Below are 18,488 nucleotides of genomic sequence, written 5' to 3' on the forward strand. Positions count from 1 at the left end.
ACCGTCACACCTTGTTTTACATTAAGTTGTCGAACACACCCACGCACATAAACGTATGTCCTTAGAGCATAAAATCGGTCATTTATTAATCCAGTCAGTCATTCATTCACTCTCTCTCTCTCACTTTTTAGCATTCATCGCTGTTCGGTTATGCAGAGACACACGTGAGCCGACACATGCATACAAATTTGTTCACACACACACACACACACATAGTGAGAAGGATCTGTTATGGGAGCCAAGCCATCTGCACTACTGTTAATTCTCATTCTCTGCCTTATTAAAAAGGCTTATTATATCACAAGTTGGCAGGGAGGGTCTGAACTCACTGCAGAGTTATTTAGATGCTAAATCATCCTCTTTCAGAGGGTCTCAAATGTTCTTTCAAGACCCCCAGATGGAAAAATAATAAACCACCGGCTCCAATTTGTTAAAAAAAAATGTAATAGAGCATGAATTTATTGCTAGTTTTGACTTGGTTTACATTTATACAGTTTAAACACTTTCTCTCTGCTTCTGCTGTTGGATACTGAGCACTGCAGCAATTAAATGCATTGCTCAAGGGCACAATGACGCTGAACTGTCGACAGGAGGAGAGTGTAGCAACGCCGAAATTAAATAAACCACCTGCAGACTTTCACAGACTCACTATCTTCCCAACATTTGCTAAAGTTGCTGGTTACATAATTTTTTTATCTGTGGGTTTATATTCTTTCTTATCTTACTCTGTCAGGTTTCCTGCCAGATTGTTTGAGGATTATAACTGGTGACCTTCTGTCACAAACCCACTTCTCTTACATCTGAGCCACCATTCAGTGTTCATTGTTTATCAGGGCTGCATTGAACGGTTGTTTTCCTTATCAATTAAGCTGCAGTATTTTCTTGATTGATCAAAAACTTATTTGGTTTATGAAATGTCAGAAAACAACGAAGAATACCCACTTTCCTGAACCCAAGATCAAATTGATTGTTTTGGCTGAAAAACAGTCCAAAACCCAAAGAAAGTCTATTTACTATTCTACAATCTTCTAGAACAGCAACAATTAGTCAATTAATTGATTAGTTGCCAACTATTAAATTAATCTAGTCTGATAATTGATTAATTGTTTTGAGTCACATTGTAAGAAAAAAAAGTCCAGACTCTGTGATTCCAGCTTCTCTTTTCTGGTTTCTTTCGTCTCCTTTGACAGTAAACTGAATATTTTTGGGTTGTGAACTGTTGGTCGGGACAAAACAAGACATTTGAAGACCTCATCTTGGGCTCTGGGAAACAGTGATCGATATTTTTCACCATTTTCTGACATTTTATGGACCAAACATCGATTAATTGAGAAAATAATCAACAGATTAATTGATAGTGGAAAGAATCGAGTTAAATATTCTGTCAACCTACTAATACCTTCAGCTCTACTGTTGGTTGTCTTAGTCCCCTCTTGAAATGCATCAGTATCGGTTAAAGGACCAGTGCGTAGGATTAAGTGGCATCTAGCGATGAGATTGTAGATTGCAACCAACTGAATACCCTCCTCTAACCCTCCTCCTTCAAGCATGTAAGAGAACCTACAGTGGCTGCAAAACTCACAAAAAACATGAAAGTTCCTCTCCAGAGCCAGTGTTTGGTTTGTCCGTTCTGGGCTACTGTAGAAACATGGCGGTGCAACATGGCAGGCTCCATGGAAGAGGACCCGCTTCCTATGTAGATATAAAGGGCTCATTCTAAGGTAACGAAAACACAATGATTCTTAGTTTCAGGTGATTATACACTAATGAAAACATACTTATTAATACTATTTTCCATTTCTGCCAGTTGATCCCCCTGAATCCAGGCGCTGGTCCTTTAATGAAGACAAAATATTTGGTGCACTCGATGCACTGTTGTCTGTCATGAATTCTGATGTATTTTGGGATTTGAGCCTCAAAAAGGCTTCACAGATGTCTCCTTTTCAAGAAAATCACTGTCAGCAAACTGTAGTTCATTTGGGGGGAAAAAAGAAGGGAAGTCTCAGTGGAGTACTGAAGGCTGTGGGAGTGTCAGTTTGTGTGCTCATTGTCAGCGTTATGAAGCAGCCCCGAGGGGTTTATAGTACCGTTCTGTACTGTGCTCACCTGGAACACACACACACACAAACACACAAACACACCGAGCTTCAGGCGGTCTGGCAGCTGACCCACTGCTTGGTTCTTGTGTAAAAGAGCAGGGGCAAGTTTCTGTCTGTTTTCTTCTGTCCTCATTTCAAATTCACCTGCTTCTCTTCCAGCTCTTGTCTAGCAGTCGGAATAAACCTCTTTATGATGCAGCACTGTGATTCGACCGCCCTTCAACACTGCAAAAAATAGGCTCACATGCAGTAATGTCTTTCTTCATTTTAAAAAAAAGATGAGCTCCCTGTAACTCAAATACTGCAAAATTGTACATATTTTGTGCAGGCAGTGGGTCATGTGAATAAAATGGTCAAAGTATATACTGTATATCATAAAGCATTCAAGCTTATTATTTTAAAATATTGCTTAAGATGGCCTAAAAGTACTAGATATTTTAAAGTGAGAGCTGCTTTGGTATAAGTGGTTTAGTCAAATCTGTTGATTAATGTCCCTATTGTGTGCTTGATTTGTCCAAAAGTAGCTCTCAATATACTTAATTCTTTTGGGGTTTTTTTGTTTTTAATTAATGCTTAAATTGTTTTTTTATAATGATCTATGGTTCCTTAGATGAACCACTACCTTCACCAGCTTTTCTATGAATGACATTGTAACATTAGCTGACAGCTTAATACATTTATATAGATACTCTGTGTCCAAAAAAATATCGAAGTTCAACACCCAGCCCTAAGCCTGTATGATCAGAATCATGTTCCTGATAAGCAAGAAGATAAACAAACCACAACTGTGAGCGGTATAATAGATATTCTAGATAGTGATTATAGGAGATCATCCAGTGTAAACCATTACTTTGCCCTGTATGGCTTCTTTGATTAGAGACAAAGAAGCAAAGTGTGTGTGTGTGTGTGTGTGTGTGTGTGTGTGTGTGTGTGCGGGGGGGCAGGGGGCAAACAGTTCCTCACTTTATGGAGCTTTTCTTAATCCCTCTGTGAGCTTCAATTGGATATTTGTGTGTGTGTGTGTGTGTGTGTGTGTGTGTGTACATGCATGTTAGTTATTATGTCAGCTTGGGCGTCCTGTGCTGTGTGTGTGTGTGTTCGTGCAGAGCGGCATTATGACATTATGGGAGGGCAGGTCAAGCGGTGTGTGTGTGTTGTGGTAGTTCAGGGAGAGCGAGTATCACTGAGCCCTGTGTGATCTCTCTCTCTCTATTTCTCTCTCTCTCTCTCTCTGTTTATGTAAGAACGTGTGAGTGAAGAAGAGTCCGCGTGCGTGTTTCTGAGTGTGTATGCGTTTTTTAGAGAGCATCCCAGAGTGACATTATCTGGTTTGCCCACAGTGACATGTCAGTCAGGGAGAGAGTTTGTGAATAGGCAGAGGCTGCTGTGTTTCTCTGCATCATCAGCGTCCGTGTCAGCAGCAGCGCCGGCTACAAGACTTATTTCCTCTGCAGCGGCAACTCTGCTACAGGACAGTATGTACCCAGATGAGAATGAGACGGTAAGACAGCTTCTTTATTCACATACGTGTACCGGAGCCAGAAAACACTCAAAAATTACAGAAACAGTCAGTTTTTTTTGCCAAGTCACAGCAGTACAACAGTGACTCAATACTGTATATTTTTGTATCAGACAATGTATCGTGCAGTGATGAATGCTTGTTAATATCTCTTAACACAATGCAACTCATTGCAAGGCATCTTTTTTTGGGGGGGGGGGGGGCGGGGGTTGCAGGAAGCACACAGATGCACACAGCTGCTTTTATAGCATTTGCTCTTGTTTGTCGCACTCTTAAGAGAATTATCTTTTAAATGAAGTCCTGACTGTTTTTAAATTTCATTAGGCGTGTTCCTATACATAGCTCTGATATTTTCATCCCAGTCACGCAAGCAGAGAGCGCTGAGCTCTAAAGTTATCTTGCTTCAGTCATACACACACACACACACACACACTCAGAGCTTATGTGACTATTCTTTCTCAGCTCTGTCTTTGTCTCTCTCTCTCTCTCTCTCTCTCTCTCTCTCTCACATACACACAATCACAGCTGCTGATCATGCAGTTTGCGTTCACAAGCTCAGGGGCAGACTTGTATTTAATATCCATACGTTCACCAAGAGTGCTCACACTGATCCATAACATTGATCGTTGGAATCCAGGCTACTTTTTTTTTTTTTAAACTGAGTCCATAAAATCAGTAGCCAGGAGGAAGAAGACAGGATGTTCAGTTGTATCCAGAAACGTTCAAAACTGATGATGGCATGCGACAGGGTAGCTAAGAGGATGCGCTAAGCACTTGGCATGCTTCATTACATAAGCGCCAGCTACGTAACATTTGTTTGGACAGCTGGCTGGTGAGACGAGCTCAGGGCAGCGGTGACGATAGGAGAGAGGACGTGGAGGAAGCGGGCTGGCACGCAGGACAGAATATTCTGTGATATTTATTTGGATTTCAGATATAGTTTTTATTTACACAGATAGCATGACTTATATTTTAGGTATTTAATGCACTGAAGAGAATATTTTTCACAGAACAGTGCTTTGTTTTTCAAAATGATCAAGAACTGAATGTTAACTTAACTTATGTTTAGTGTCTTAAAAATGAATTTACAGGCAGCATAAAGATGTTAAAGCCATTAACTCTTTAGTTCAGTTCATTTAAAACCCTTTTTTAAAAACAGCTTTTTAATCATTGATGTTTCCAATTACAATTATATGCATTTTACATAACATTACTTTCAACTGACATACTAATAGTAACATTTCCTTCATTTTCTCCCTTTTTATCCAGTGTTACATACTATAAAAAATAAATGCACAAAAAAAAGACAACAATTCCCAGCATCTTAAGAAACCTTTCACCTCTTATTAGATATACTGTTACAATTACATTTGTAGTTTTAATGTGACCAGTTCATAATACATTAGAAAAACGTCCTGTTTTAATGCAACTGTTTATAGACTGCTCTCCCTCAAGTTATGAAATCTATCTCTTCATAACCCAGCGTATATATCCGAGCACCTCTAAATGACAGAGAGCCGTTCTCACCATATAATCTCCCACTCCAACATAAATAAAGGTTTCCTTGTGGCCCTGCCCATGTGTACTCATGCTTGTCTGGCCGATGGCGGTGTACACTATAATTTCTCACTTTCCAGTTGAAAGGACTTACTTTGTTTGTACTTTGCCCCCAGAGTGTAGTTCAGAGATGATTAACTTGGCAACAGTCTTTTTTTTTTTAGTTGTACATTTAGCCTTTTGATCTGATTATAATGCACGTGCGTAATGTTTTTAACTATCTTTTGTTATTTTCTTTTTTCACTTTGTCTTTCTGTGAAGTATTTGTTGCATCTGTTTGAAAATCAACTGAATACAGTTCAGAATTGTAGATGACTGACAGAAAATTAAAAAAAATATGCAATTATTTTAATAACCAATGCACTTTTTTGTAGTCCTTTTTCAAGCCAAAACACCAAACATTCTTGGGATCCAGTGTTTGAAATGTGAGGATTTGCAGCTTTTCTCTGTTTTATATCATTGTAAACTGTTTGGACAAAACAAGCTGTTTGAAGATCTCAACATGAACAATTATTACTTAATCTACATGTCAAAAGATGAAGAAAGTTTAGACTAAAATAAAGATGATTCTTCAGTAAAATTATTTCAATAAATAAACTGCTACATATTGCTGAATATGCCAGTTGTATTTGAGATAAAAATGATTGATTTCAGGGGATTTCGCTTCATCTGCTGCTATATTTTCTCTATTATTTTTCTGATAATGTCATTGTCATTATGCCATACCGTTGCTAACATGAGGCTAACAATTACCTTAATTTACAAGGCATGGGGCATGTAAGGAATGTGTAGGAGTCATTCATATGTTATGTGTGTGTTTGTGCAACTAAAGCCTAGATGAGGACAATGCATGTTAGGCAGTCAGGCTGGTTTAGCCTTCAATTACAAAGACCTACTTTCCTCACAGGGCTTACAGTGAGTTTCTTATAGACGTCACAAGTTGGAGGTTTGATGTCAGTGGGTCAGTGCATCTTAAGCAAATGAGTTTTTTTTTTTTAAACCCTCTCCTCGTAGCTTAACAACATAGTCCAGACTGGTTTACAGTGTTGTAATAATCACGCAGGGCACAAGGTCACGGGATAAAGAAACCAGTGTGTAAATGGAAGGACTATGATCTGGTTGGGGATCAATTACAGCGTGATCCCAGCTTAAGCTTTGTTCCAGTGCTGTGCATGGCAAACAGGCTGGTAAAGACCTAATTTTTTCATAATTTAGAAACTCTTGGTCGCATGTAAACCTGTGATTATGTAAAACTCATATTTACAAATCTCATGTACTTGTGTACATGCTTTCTGAGCTCAGCAAGACACGTTTTGACAACAAATGGTCGTTTGCTCTCATTTTCGGGTCCTGAAAAAGATCCATTTGTTGTCCACATTGTCAAATGTGTCCTAAAATCAATTGGGAATGAGATGGCAGTTTGCAGTCAAGTGAAACATTCATCCAGTTCCTCATCATCTCTCTTCAACTCATAGATATATTGAGAGAACTGGACACCTTGCCACCACTTAGCCTTACTACTAATTTCCCCCAGTGATCACTTGCGATATTGCAGCCCAAAAAGCATTTTCCCCATAGATCAACATTATATAAGAGATGCCTGTAAAGCTGTTGACAGGACACCTCCAACTGCAAACAAGGTCAATTATTACTTTTTGTATTATGATTTCTAATCCATGAAGGTTTTATATCTGCAAAACTTTCCCTGAGCTAAGAAAAGCTAATGACCAGCAGGAGAAACACTAGTGCGAATATACAGTGGGCCACACTACGCAGAACATAGAAAAGCTCTCTAGCTTATATGCCAGGCGAGCACTTGAGTGAATAGGCGTCTTTGAGTCTAGTATCCAGTTCCTATAATACATGCATGGTTCATCTGAGTTTGTTTCAGTGTTTGACTGAGGTTAATGTTAGTCAACTTCTACTTGACTGTCTCCACATCCAAATTGATTGGTCAGAGAAAAAACAGAGGAGTCACAAGAGGAATGATCTCAAGACAGATTTAAGCAGTTTGTACTTTGTGGTGACACACGCAGCACCTGTCTACCATGCTGTTTGGATAGCAGCATCATTTAAAGGATGTAACCATAACTAAATGACACAACCAGCTCATCAGAGCCTCATTCTACTGGTTAGAATAAACTGAATCGATGCATTCTTTGTCTTCTCTAGCCTCTGATGTTCTCGAAATGAAACAGGCCTGAATGTTTCTTCATAGGCTCAAGACCTCCTTATTTGGAGTTTAATCATAAATTAGCTGAGGCATGTTTATGCATGTATTACAAGTATTTGCTGATAGTCTCTCCTCAGCACACATGGTAGCTCGCAGTGTGGCGAAATAGTTGGACTGCTCTGACATTTATCTATATAGCAACAAGTTCAAACGTAGTTCTACAGCGTTTGTATTTGTTAATTTGTCATCAAGCAGCCGTGCAGTCGCGAACGTCTGCTCGCTCGCCACGCATCTGTCTGAATCCTTGAGCAATTTGCACATTTCAGAGTGATTTACAAAATCATTCCCCAAATGCACCGTCTGGAACACTGTGATTGAATTGCTCTGATAAAACAAAGATTACAGCACGAGTAGACGGACCTGCAGCGTCATGCTGGGGAATTGGCTGCACACTGTCAGCTCTTCTAGGTTTAATGTCAGCTCCTCTCCTGCAGGAAAAAAAAGCTCCTTAACTTCCTGTTTGGTAGCGTGCCTCTGGGATAATTCCATTTTAGATTAGATTAGTAGATTATTCTAGGAAACTTGCCTGCCTGTTCCTGTTCCTCCTCCTTTTCCCTTTTCCTCCTAACACTGCCCCCTGATGATTCATAATAAGTGTTAAACTGATATCACGTATCATTCCACATTATCTGTGTAATGTCCTCCCTTTGTAGCTCAGTTTAAATGTGCTTAAATCCTACAGAGAAAACCCAGCGAGCCCCCTTTGTCTTGTTGAACTGGTTTGACGTGAGCAGGTTTGCTGTCTGAGATGCTAAAGACATGATGCACACCTTCGTTCATTTGCTCTCAAGACCAGAAATACAGGTTTAGGCCTAATTAATGGCTGGTATTCTGAAAATGGAAAAGCAAGTGTTTTTTTCCCCAAGGACAGTTGGATTTTAGTTTTCTCGGTTGAAGTCAAATCAAACAGCGCTTGTTGTTATCTGTCAGTGTCACAAAACCTTGAGCTGGCCCCTCTGCTCACAGTATTCTGGTCATTTGTAATTATCAAAGTGCAAGCTGAATCCGATCCTCCTTACCGCTCTGCTTCACACAGTAATAGAGTAAATGTATCTGTAAGGTGTCGAGACTGGCCCACAAAATCTTTCCAATCCGCAAACCTCTGCAGGCCTGGTTCTGTGTTTTATCAGCTTGTTTTGAGATCAAGCAGGCTGCGAATGAACAGGGTTCATCCTGACCCAGTCCTGTAGCTGAGGGACAAGGGACAGAGATACCAGCACTTTATTTTAGTTTTCAGAGAAAATGATAAAATGAGATGAAAAGTGTCAGAACCACTGGCATCTAAAAGGCCATCATTGAGGTCAGATCATAAGGCTACAGCATTTCCCCTGTAATTGTAGAGGCTTGGTGGGCTGCCAGGCCAACGAGAACCCCCGCCAGGCCAAAAAAATCTGTCTTTTAATGCCAAAAATAACGCCAAATATCCATTACTTCAGAAATCAGTAGCGTTTGGGAGCCTCTGTGCAGCGTTGTTCCGAAATGTGAGTCAACCTCTGTGTCATTGCCTTGGAAACTCTTGATAGCAGAGCTCCTTTAAGGAATAGGACAGTACGTAATGTGCATGCGTAGCGAGTGTGCGGTTGAGCAAGTGTGAGGAGCAGAAAAGTGACAGTGTATGCGAGCAGAGTAGAGGAAAAGGTCAGCAGTAAGTTGTCAATTTGGCACTAAATGTACAGTTTAGGTTACAATGTGTCAGTTAATAATAAGACAAAGAAAAGTCTCGTCAGTTGTTTCCCCAACTGCTCGAAAAGTGAAGCCCCGAAGTTAGCAACAATGGGTTAGTGCTCCCCTAAAGCTAATAGGCATTCAGTGTTTTATTCACATCCACGTGACGGTGGTTAGTGTTTGCCAGTATAAAGGAGAAAGAATAATTCCAGTCTAGTATAACTTGGGTCTTATATTTGTAGTCCAACTAAGTGAAATGCTGAGATCTGGGAATGCTGTGACAACGTTAAAGAGAAGTGAGACTCATCAAGAAACACAAGCAATCAGACAGGTTTTAAAAAAACTTCCAGGTTGGCTTCTCTTAAATATTACTCAAACTGTCTGTGGTAAACATCCTTCACAGTTTACAGAACAGTTGAGTGCACACAGTTTTCCTGAGAAATAAGAAACTATTATGGATATATGGCTTTACCGCCAGGTTAAGTGGTTTAGATAATTTGGCTAAACAGTTTGTCTATTTGCAGACTTTATCATAGCGATGAGGCAAAGTTTCCAGAACTTAGCAATTAATTTGGTTTGAACAGGGTTAGAAAGACAGAATTTACACAACTACAAAAAGTCAAGTTGTAATAAATCAGAATTACCCTTCATCGTCCAGCCTCTACCCCTAACAAATCCTGCTATTCAGGTAAATCCCAAAACATCACAAGTGAATATTGTGATTTTACCACCTTGCTGGAGTTTTAGAATACAATCAGACCTAAAGAGATGATTGCTTCTCAACACGGCTGCTTGTATAAACAAATGATAAAGATTCTGCTTTTTGATGCCTATTGGCTTCAGATCATTCATGGAAAAAACAAGCACTTATCAGATTGATCTTTCAGTCTGACCTGCAGGCCCTTTGTTGAAGGGAACATTGTATCATGGCCTACTGGAAAACAAGTCTCATATTGTGATGTAAAGGTTGAACTTCTCAGGCTTACTCTAGATCAGGGAAGTGACACCAAAAACTATGAATAGCGGGCAGTGTGGTGGAGACTCATTAAGTAGGAAATGTGCTGCAACACCAGCGGATTGATTGATTAGATTGTGGTAGTTTAGGGTTTACTTTACTAAGTAGTTTTTTCACTGCAGCACTTACAGTACGTGGGAGTGCTCCTGAATGCTTTCTGGGCAGCGTCTCATTTTTCTGTTCAGGTTGGAACATGTTCAGGGGAAACAGCAGAGTGCTACCGTGTTTTTTTTTTTTTATATATATATATTCAAAGCTCTCTGTCGAATTGTTCTCACTACTGCACAACTGTAGCAGAGTTATTTGTTTCTACCGCTCTGCCTCCCTGTGTGCATATCAGAATAACCTTGCAGGTTTTGAATGGTCATTGAAGTAATCACAGCCAGCAGTTCCTATCTCAGCCTCTTCTCTCTTTCTGTGTTGTTGCTTCATCTCCGGAGTGGAAGCCAGCGGATGAAAAACCGCCGGGAGTCATTTTAGAGACGAGCTACAGCAGCTGTCAACAGCTGTGTGATGCAGTTTCTTTCACCCTATTTTTTTTTTTTTTTCATTTAGTTCCCCACATTTTGACTTCCTGGAGGGCTCCTCATTCATGTGTCCGCCTCGTTGTATCTTAACAGCATCCTTGCAGTCACAAGCCCACCTTTCTGCTAAGTATCCCCTTAATCTTTGAGGACAGTAGACAGCTGACTGGACTCAGTTATAGATTTTTTTTTTTTTTACCCACTTAGACCAGAATCAGGGAGTGACAGTTGTTTTCTATTGTTACTCCTCTTTTCTCTTCTTGGGAGCCAAAGTCATGATCTCATGTCTGGTCTAGTCTCTTTTCCACTAACTTCTGATTCACAATGCAATCTCTTTGCATTGTCATATTCTAAGACAATTTGTCATCCACTACAGCTGCGATAAGAAATTGAAACCTTTGTGATTTTAACAGTCAAACAACTATTTTTTGAGCACAGATAAAATTATAGTCGTGCGGGTACATACATCATTGTAACTTGGTTTTGTTCATATCAATAAATCTCACCAACCCTTTCTCCTAAAGGAGGTTTTTTTTCAACTTTCTAGTTGTAATATGTCTAAAAACGTCCATATTGTTTTCTCTTCTTTCCCGTGCTGTTATTACAGACATGTCTGATCTCACTGCGACACCTTGACTCCCTCATGGACTGTGACATTTAGTGAAATTGTGAAAAATATTGAATAAACAACAATATCACAAAGTTTTCAAAAAACTACAGTTCTTATTTAAACATGAATTGAGCCACACAACATACTTTTTCAGTTCACTTGGGCTATTTATTTGTTGAGTAGTACATAACTTATATCCAGGGTCTGCCTGTGAAGACACTGAAGTTTCGTTTTAGGGTTGATTTTTCCCTTTAATATCACACTCTATTTGTTGAGCTTAATGGTACTTAAATACTTATCTTTAATTACATTTTTTGATTAAACAAAACCTTTGGATACAGCAGGGCTTTTTTTGCACATAAATGTCTTTCAACTTGAGCCCATGAAGTGATTTTTTTCCTGTCATGCTGCAAGCTGAATGTACAATCATCATTAGCCAAGGGGATCTCTCTTCCTGCATCTGTCTTCCTCATACCTGCCCTTTATCCTCCTCCTCCATAAAGAGGTGCGCTGTTCAGGCATGTGGCTGTAAAGGAAACTGGGACACGTGGCTTTTTTTCTGTGTAGCTGGAGGAGGCGAAAAGTTTTTATTTTTTTTCCCTCTCCCTCTCCGCCACATTCTTTAAGGTGTGCAGAGACGGGTTGATACATGATTTCCTGATGAACAAAAAGAGAGCAACAGCAATTTTGAGAGATTCAGAAACGGGCAAAAAGGAGAGGAAACAAATATTAAAAAGTTGGCACAAGGAGATGACAAGAAAGAAGACCTTTTCAAAGGGACAAGTACAGAAAGGCTCCACCGTTATGTTGTTGAAAGCTGCCAAGAGCAGAAACAAGAGCTGATATTCAGTATTTCAAACTACTCAGATTTTCACACCAGCTCGTGGCCCATCACACCACTTCATTTGTCAAGGCAACCGCTATGAAATTAAATATTACTTCACTGAGAACATTATCTAATAGCAGCGGTTGTGGTGTAGGCAATCGGTGATTTATTACTAAACAAAACTGACCGTAAAAGTTCTTTTCATACAAAGTGACCTGTCTGTTGTGGTTTCCTCTTTAAAGGAAAGTACGTATGTGGTCGGCCTGTTTTCTAGAAGTAGCTCTCTGCAGTGTCTCGTGGTTTAACTGGGATACATTTTGATCAATGAGGCAGGAAAACACAGCAGGATAACCTACATGGGCGGAGGAAGAAGCAGATTCACTCAGATCTACTTCAGCACCACAGAAAACAGCCACAAAGCTGATACATTTAATGTAATCGAGTTTCATAAAGCACAGTTGTCCCATGACCAGATGTGTTTTTTTTTTTTTGCACAGATCGGCTCAAGTTGTTCATTGTTGTCTAATCACTCACGGCCAACTACTTTGCACTGTTGTTGACCTTGTGAAAAGACATGGAAGGGAGTATTTGGGCACATTGTCAAGCTTAATTACACTCTGCGCTTTTCTTATTGCTCTGTCATTTTGTTGTTGCATGCTGCTGCTCAGCTTTCCTGCATTGTAATTATTGGTCTTTTAACTCGCTGTATTACAGTGTGTTCAACTATCTGTCTGAACCTACAGGCATGCAGTGATCTCTGTTGTAAACTGTCAAATATCACTCTGATTTCACTTCTGATTTTATACTTAGTGCTGCGTTTGGTCTATAAAACATCAGAAAGCAATTTAAAATGTTGATCAATAATAATATAAAAACAAAAAAAAAGCAGCAAATTCTCAATTTTAAGAACCTGGAACCATCAAATGTTTGGCTTTTTCACTTGAAAAATGACTTAAACAATTATTAGCCTAGTTTATAAAAACTGTTACCAATTACTTTTCTGTCGAGCGACTGATCGATTGCAGCTAGGGCCCGATTTATATCGATAAATTGGCCGATAATCTTGAAACAGTAAACTTCACTGGGAATTTAATAATTATAAATAACTATAAATTAAAAAAAACAGAACAATGATAAACCATTTGTATGTATATATTACACTTTAATCAAGAAAAAGGATCAAATATACATTAACTATTTAAAGAAATACATATACATGGATACCAATATATCTGTGATAAGCCAATATCGGCTGACTGATATATCGGTCGGGCTCTAATTGCAGCTCTACTTGTACTTATATAGTTTGGTCAGAGTACAAAGTATGCATACGAGCTCAACACAGCTCTGTTTTAACTCCTTTTTACTTTCTGATATATCAGGAACTGTCAGATAAAAGCTATATCGCTCCGCTTATAGAGACTGGAAGAACAGTTCAAGATCAGCAGATGAATTTAATAGTAATTTAGCTTTAAATTCATGCTAAAATAATATATTCACATACTATCACTGAGTCATGTGGTTGGTTTGCTTTGCTTTTACACTAGAAACAAACATCAGAGTATGCTTGGAAGCGGACAGAGACCTTCCCTTTTTAGTATCTTTCCAGCTATTTTGTCTGCACCAGAGTTAGTTTGAACTGCACCAGTTAGATGTGAAAGCACCCTTAATGCAAACCAATCGGTAGGCTAGTTGTTTCATCACAAATGTTTTATCCCAGTCAGTTTATTGGTTTGATTTTTTTAGGTGCAGCTACTAGTACAACAGGAGATCATCATTGATGTGTTTTCCAGGAAGTAACGGTTCTAGTGCCCGCTTCATGGTATCTTAAAGTTGTCACATTTAGGAAACACTGGTGATACACAGGAAACGAAGTATAAAACTCGTGTCGTCCTTTGATTTTTATCTCCAGTAACTGTGATGTGTATCTACATTAACAACAGATCAACAGTCAGCATTGCCTCTATGTGTAAAGACAGTATGAGAGATGAATTACATTATCTCATCTCTTATCCGCCTTTTGGCTTTCTAAATAAAGCCCAGTTAGCTTTAAATATAACTGGGTCCATCAGTGAGAGCGTCCTATATAAATGTCAAGCCAGTAACCCAGTTAAACCCAATCAGGCCAGTGCCGCACAGACCTCTTCAATGTAGGCAGTGTATCATTTGCTACTGAAATTGCAACCTTGTGAGACATTGAAATTTAAGCTAGCACAGTGGATTGTGTTGTATTTTGGCTCACTATCAGCAAAATATAGAAAAACTCCAGCCAAATAAAGACAAACGTCGGTTCAATCCACTACTTCTGCTATTTTTATCTAGTTCCACTGATGCATTGATTCTATTCTTAAAAAGCTTGATTGCTGGTAAACTGGTTTCCATTTGGTGCTAAATTTTGTGATTTTCCACATACTGTGGACTGTAGATGAAGAAGCACTTTTTAAGCCGTCTTTCAATGGAAATTTGTGAGCAAGAAGAAGTAAGTTAATATATAACCCTGAATGCCATGATGGTTAGTGCTGCTGTATTATACTACTCCCTCTTGTGTAACGTATTCATCTTATTTACAGTAATCCCTTAATTTCTGGGTTTTGTAATGATGTGCTGTCTGTTAAAAAAAAAAAAAAAGCCACTTGTGTCATGTCTCAGGCATGACTCACACTTTTCCATTGCCCACTCATTTATGACATCTAACGTCGGTATGTGCCTTGAATGTATGACTTTTAGCATTCCCATCATTTCTTTATTTTTATGTATTAGCCTATTTTAATAAGAGATTTATATTCCCTGCTTGTTTTTTTCATGTGTTTCAGACTGTATTTCACTCTACTTTCTATCCTCAGATCTTTCGTCTCGGTTCTGTAATGTCTACATTTGGTTAGATCTTATCTTCATCCCATGTTTGTTCATTGCTGTCCTTTGATGTCACTTTATTAGGGTACTTTTGAGGCAATATTGAGTCATCGTACTAAATGTAGGCTGTCTTTTTATTTACCTACAGTCTCTTTGAACATCTCTGTCATCAGCGCTGTTGGCATTTGACTTCTCACCCACACGTTTGATCCCACATTCATTATTAATGCGCAGAGGGAAAGAATGTAGCTTGAAGTGGGAAGAAACAGTTGTGGCCTAAAGCTTGAAGACTGCCGTTGGGTGGTATTAGTGGTTATTACTGATGGTTAGATTGTTCTTCTGACAATGAGGTCCCCCAGGGGTCCATTAAGTTATTGCAAGGTATCCACAAGAATATGAGGAAAACCTTAATTTAATCTTTTCACTCAGCAAAATAACTATTCTGATGAAAGATTTACACATCGTTACCTCTTAGGTTAAAAGTTGTAATTCTGCACTGAACCCAGTCTCCTTAAAAAATCTTGACATGAAAAAGCTTTGGGAAACTGATCAACATTTTTCACTATATTCTGACATTTTACAGTCCAAACGACTAATTGATGAATCCAGAAAATAATCAGTTGACAAGATTAATCAATAATGAAAATAATCTTAGAGGATAAAGCCACATAGATTAGTTTTATCTTTCTTTAGGACAATTATGAAGTTCTATATGTCGTGTTTTTATTTTACAAGCATTTTTTGTTGAAGTTGGGAGAATTTTGCAGAGTCCTGCTGAAAGTTACAGTAACATACTTAAGTAAGGAAATAACGGGAACAACACATGACTTTGCAAACAAAAAAGGAAGTCGGTATTGTGTCGGAAAATTCTTTGTACCTCCTACAAAGGTCACTAAGAGCATTGTTTGGTAGATTGTGACTGTTTTGTTTAGGAACTCTTGAGACTCTTCCTATAAAAGGACCAGTACGTAACTTTTCCACATTAAATTGTCAATAAACAACTAGACCTATGTTATATATTTTGTTGAGTCGTGCACTTAAGTTTCCAACAATGTTCAAACTTGGAGAAATCCGTAGTTTTAATCAAGGTAATGGTCCGTTTTATTTGGTCGCCTGTCAATGGCGTCATATCCCCTTTGCATATGCATTGTGGTTGTCCGCCAGAAGCTGTTATAAATTTACTTTTTATCCAGTTTTAAGCCACGTTTTTACAATGCACATTTACATCTTGGTCTTTTTTAACTATATCTTTTAACCAGATGAAGGATTTTAGTCATTGGACGTCTGGAAGAGAAACAAGCTGAGCAAACGTTCAGTCCTCTGGACACCAGAGAAACACTGATTTTTAATGTGAAACTGCTTTATTCAGTGTTTTTACCAGTTTTAATTACCGAGTCTGTTTGTTTCGGAGAGGAGGAGACCTCTGCAGATAATTCAGCTCCTGGTAAAAACCTCCTGAAAGACGAACGCTGTAGGAATCCTAACCAAGAGAAGCTGCCATGAAGCCCATGATCCCACGCTACTTCACGACGTCATCAAACTCCGTCTTTTGTTATTGTTTTGACTGAGAGACCCCGAGCAGCAGAAAATTACATATTATGCGTTGAATGATTACAAACTGCCTGCATTTGAAGGTTTTGACTCCATAGGGTTTAACTTTTGAAAACCATAGTTTGCGAAAATAATGTGATTTTTCATTTTTATGGAGCATTGGCCCAGAAACAAGACAAGCATTTTTTAGTTGCAAGTAGACAACATGCAACAGTTTCTAAAGACGTTTCTTGACAGACTGTAATTTAGCTTGTGGCCTTGAGGCCGCCATGTAGCTTTGAATGGATAAAGTCTACTTAGATATTTACCGCTCCCCACTGAGCCTGCTTTTATCTCCGTCAGTTACACTATAAGCTCACTGCATCATCAGTCGTGTTGTCTCCCTGTTCGCCGGGTTAATAGACATACAGACTCATTCATGCCCATGAACGGACATCCAACACATTTGGACCGATGACCTTAAAGGACCCGTGTCTGTGTTTTGAAGGAATAATACTCAGTCCTGTTCCTTACCCTGCTGCGTTTGGTCTTAACCCATTCACTGAGCCCAGCTGGGTCAGGCTGCACAACAGTGAAGCTGTGTCTGTTGTAATGTGATCTGACAAGATGAACAGGGAGGAAACTAATGTCTTTAACTCCTCAATGCAGTGTGTGTGTGTGTGTGTGTGTGTGTGTGTGTGTGTGTGTTGGTTTTCTAAATCAGCTGGCCTGTTGTTTCCAGCCTCCCTCAGTTGCGAAGTATGTAGAATAAAATAGAATTACACGCTAACTCATCCGATAAAGTCATTTCTGCCGGATGAATCATCAAGTGTTAATAAAGTAAGGTAGTAAGATCGTCATGGAAATCGTGGATCATGGAAACTTTCAAGCGGGCAACACCGAAAATCACCACGTTCACCTTTGACTATTTTTAATTCAAGCCAAAAAAATATTTAATTAGAAGTGAAATAAACTTAAAAGGGACGTTGCATGAACATTTCCAGATCTATATGTTTATTCTGGGGCTCTACTGGTATATCTTTGCATGATTTTGACTTTGCAGGGAGCATTTTTACATACGTTCTCCTCAAGTTTTGGAACTTTGATCATGTTTAACATAGACATCAGACATTATAACGGTATATAAATGACAAACTAAAAGTCTACGTAGCCACACCCAAACTGTAATGGTTCATTAAGTCGAGATAAACAACTGATGCAACCAAATGTAAATGAAAAGTAATCCTGTTATTATTAGCAGACTTCAGTGGAAACCAGGCTGTGTCCCGCTTGTGTTCTGTAATGTGCTGCTGAATAGGAAATTAACTGAATGTGCTCTGTCTGCCACAGAGGGATTACAACACACACTCTCACTCTCTCTCACACACACACACACACACACACACACACACATATATGCAGCCATCTGCCTCGCCACATTCAAATCAATCAGAGGTTTTGGTGACTCAAACCGGCACATAAAACCGTCAAGACGAGGGTTAAACCGTATTACCGTAGGTTAGATTTAACTAGGTTAAAATGTACCGCTGTGCTGGTGCTGTACTGGTGATGTGCGGTGTTACAGAACAGAGTGAAAGACCGGACCGTACAGGTGTATCAGGCTCCACATTGTTGTCTCACTGCCTCGTCAGCTCTCTAAACCACATTTTCCCCATTTCTCATTCAGTATGAAATGTCTGGCATGCTCCGCCGGCTGTTCTGTTTACATTCACCGCTGCAGGAAGGTGACAATGAGGAGTGAGTGTTGTTTTTGTTCACGTCCTCTTCTCACTTTGTCCATTTACTTTTTTATTTTTGTCACTGTTACGGTAAAAGTGTATCTCGGCAGAAATACATTCGATAACAGGAAGAAAAAACTGTACATTTTTAGAAGTAGACAAATAATTGCGGAGGGTTTACATGCTACTAGTGTGAATTAGGGAAATAATACAGTTGCAACATTTTGGGTTTTTGAGCTTCTATAGCAAAGCGATGTCTGCTTGCGATCCTCAAAGGTTGCTTATGTCAACAAACTTTAAGCAGCTCAACCAAAGAGT

General features: G+C 39.1%; 1 protein-coding gene across 6 annotated transcripts in view; it reads left to right on the plus strand.

Annotated features, from left to right (window-relative positions):
• Positions 1 to 18,488, plus strand: part of LOC122993075 (rho GTPase-activating protein 12-like) — a 69,386-nt gene that overhangs the window by 17,985 nt on the left and 32,913 nt on the right. Inside the window, exon 1 of one of the 6 annotated variants that reach the window (XM_044366941.1) lies at positions 3,473 to 3,600. The exons of the other annotated variants lie outside the window; for them this stretch is intronic. Within the exon in view, the coding sequence (XP_044222876.1) occupies positions 3,577 to 3,600 (24 nt within the window). The 5' untranslated portion in view covers positions 3,473 to 3,576. Of the gene's footprint in view, positions 1 to 3,472; positions 3,601 to 18,488 lie in introns of those variants that run through there. 6 annotated transcript variants of the gene reach the window in all.

Source organism: Thunnus albacares, chromosome 12 (genome assembly GCF_914725855.1).
Source record: "Thunnus albacares chromosome 12, fThuAlb1.1, whole genome shotgun sequence".
Taxonomy (NCBI): Eukaryota; Metazoa; Chordata; class Actinopteri; order Scombriformes; family Scombridae; genus Thunnus; species Thunnus albacares.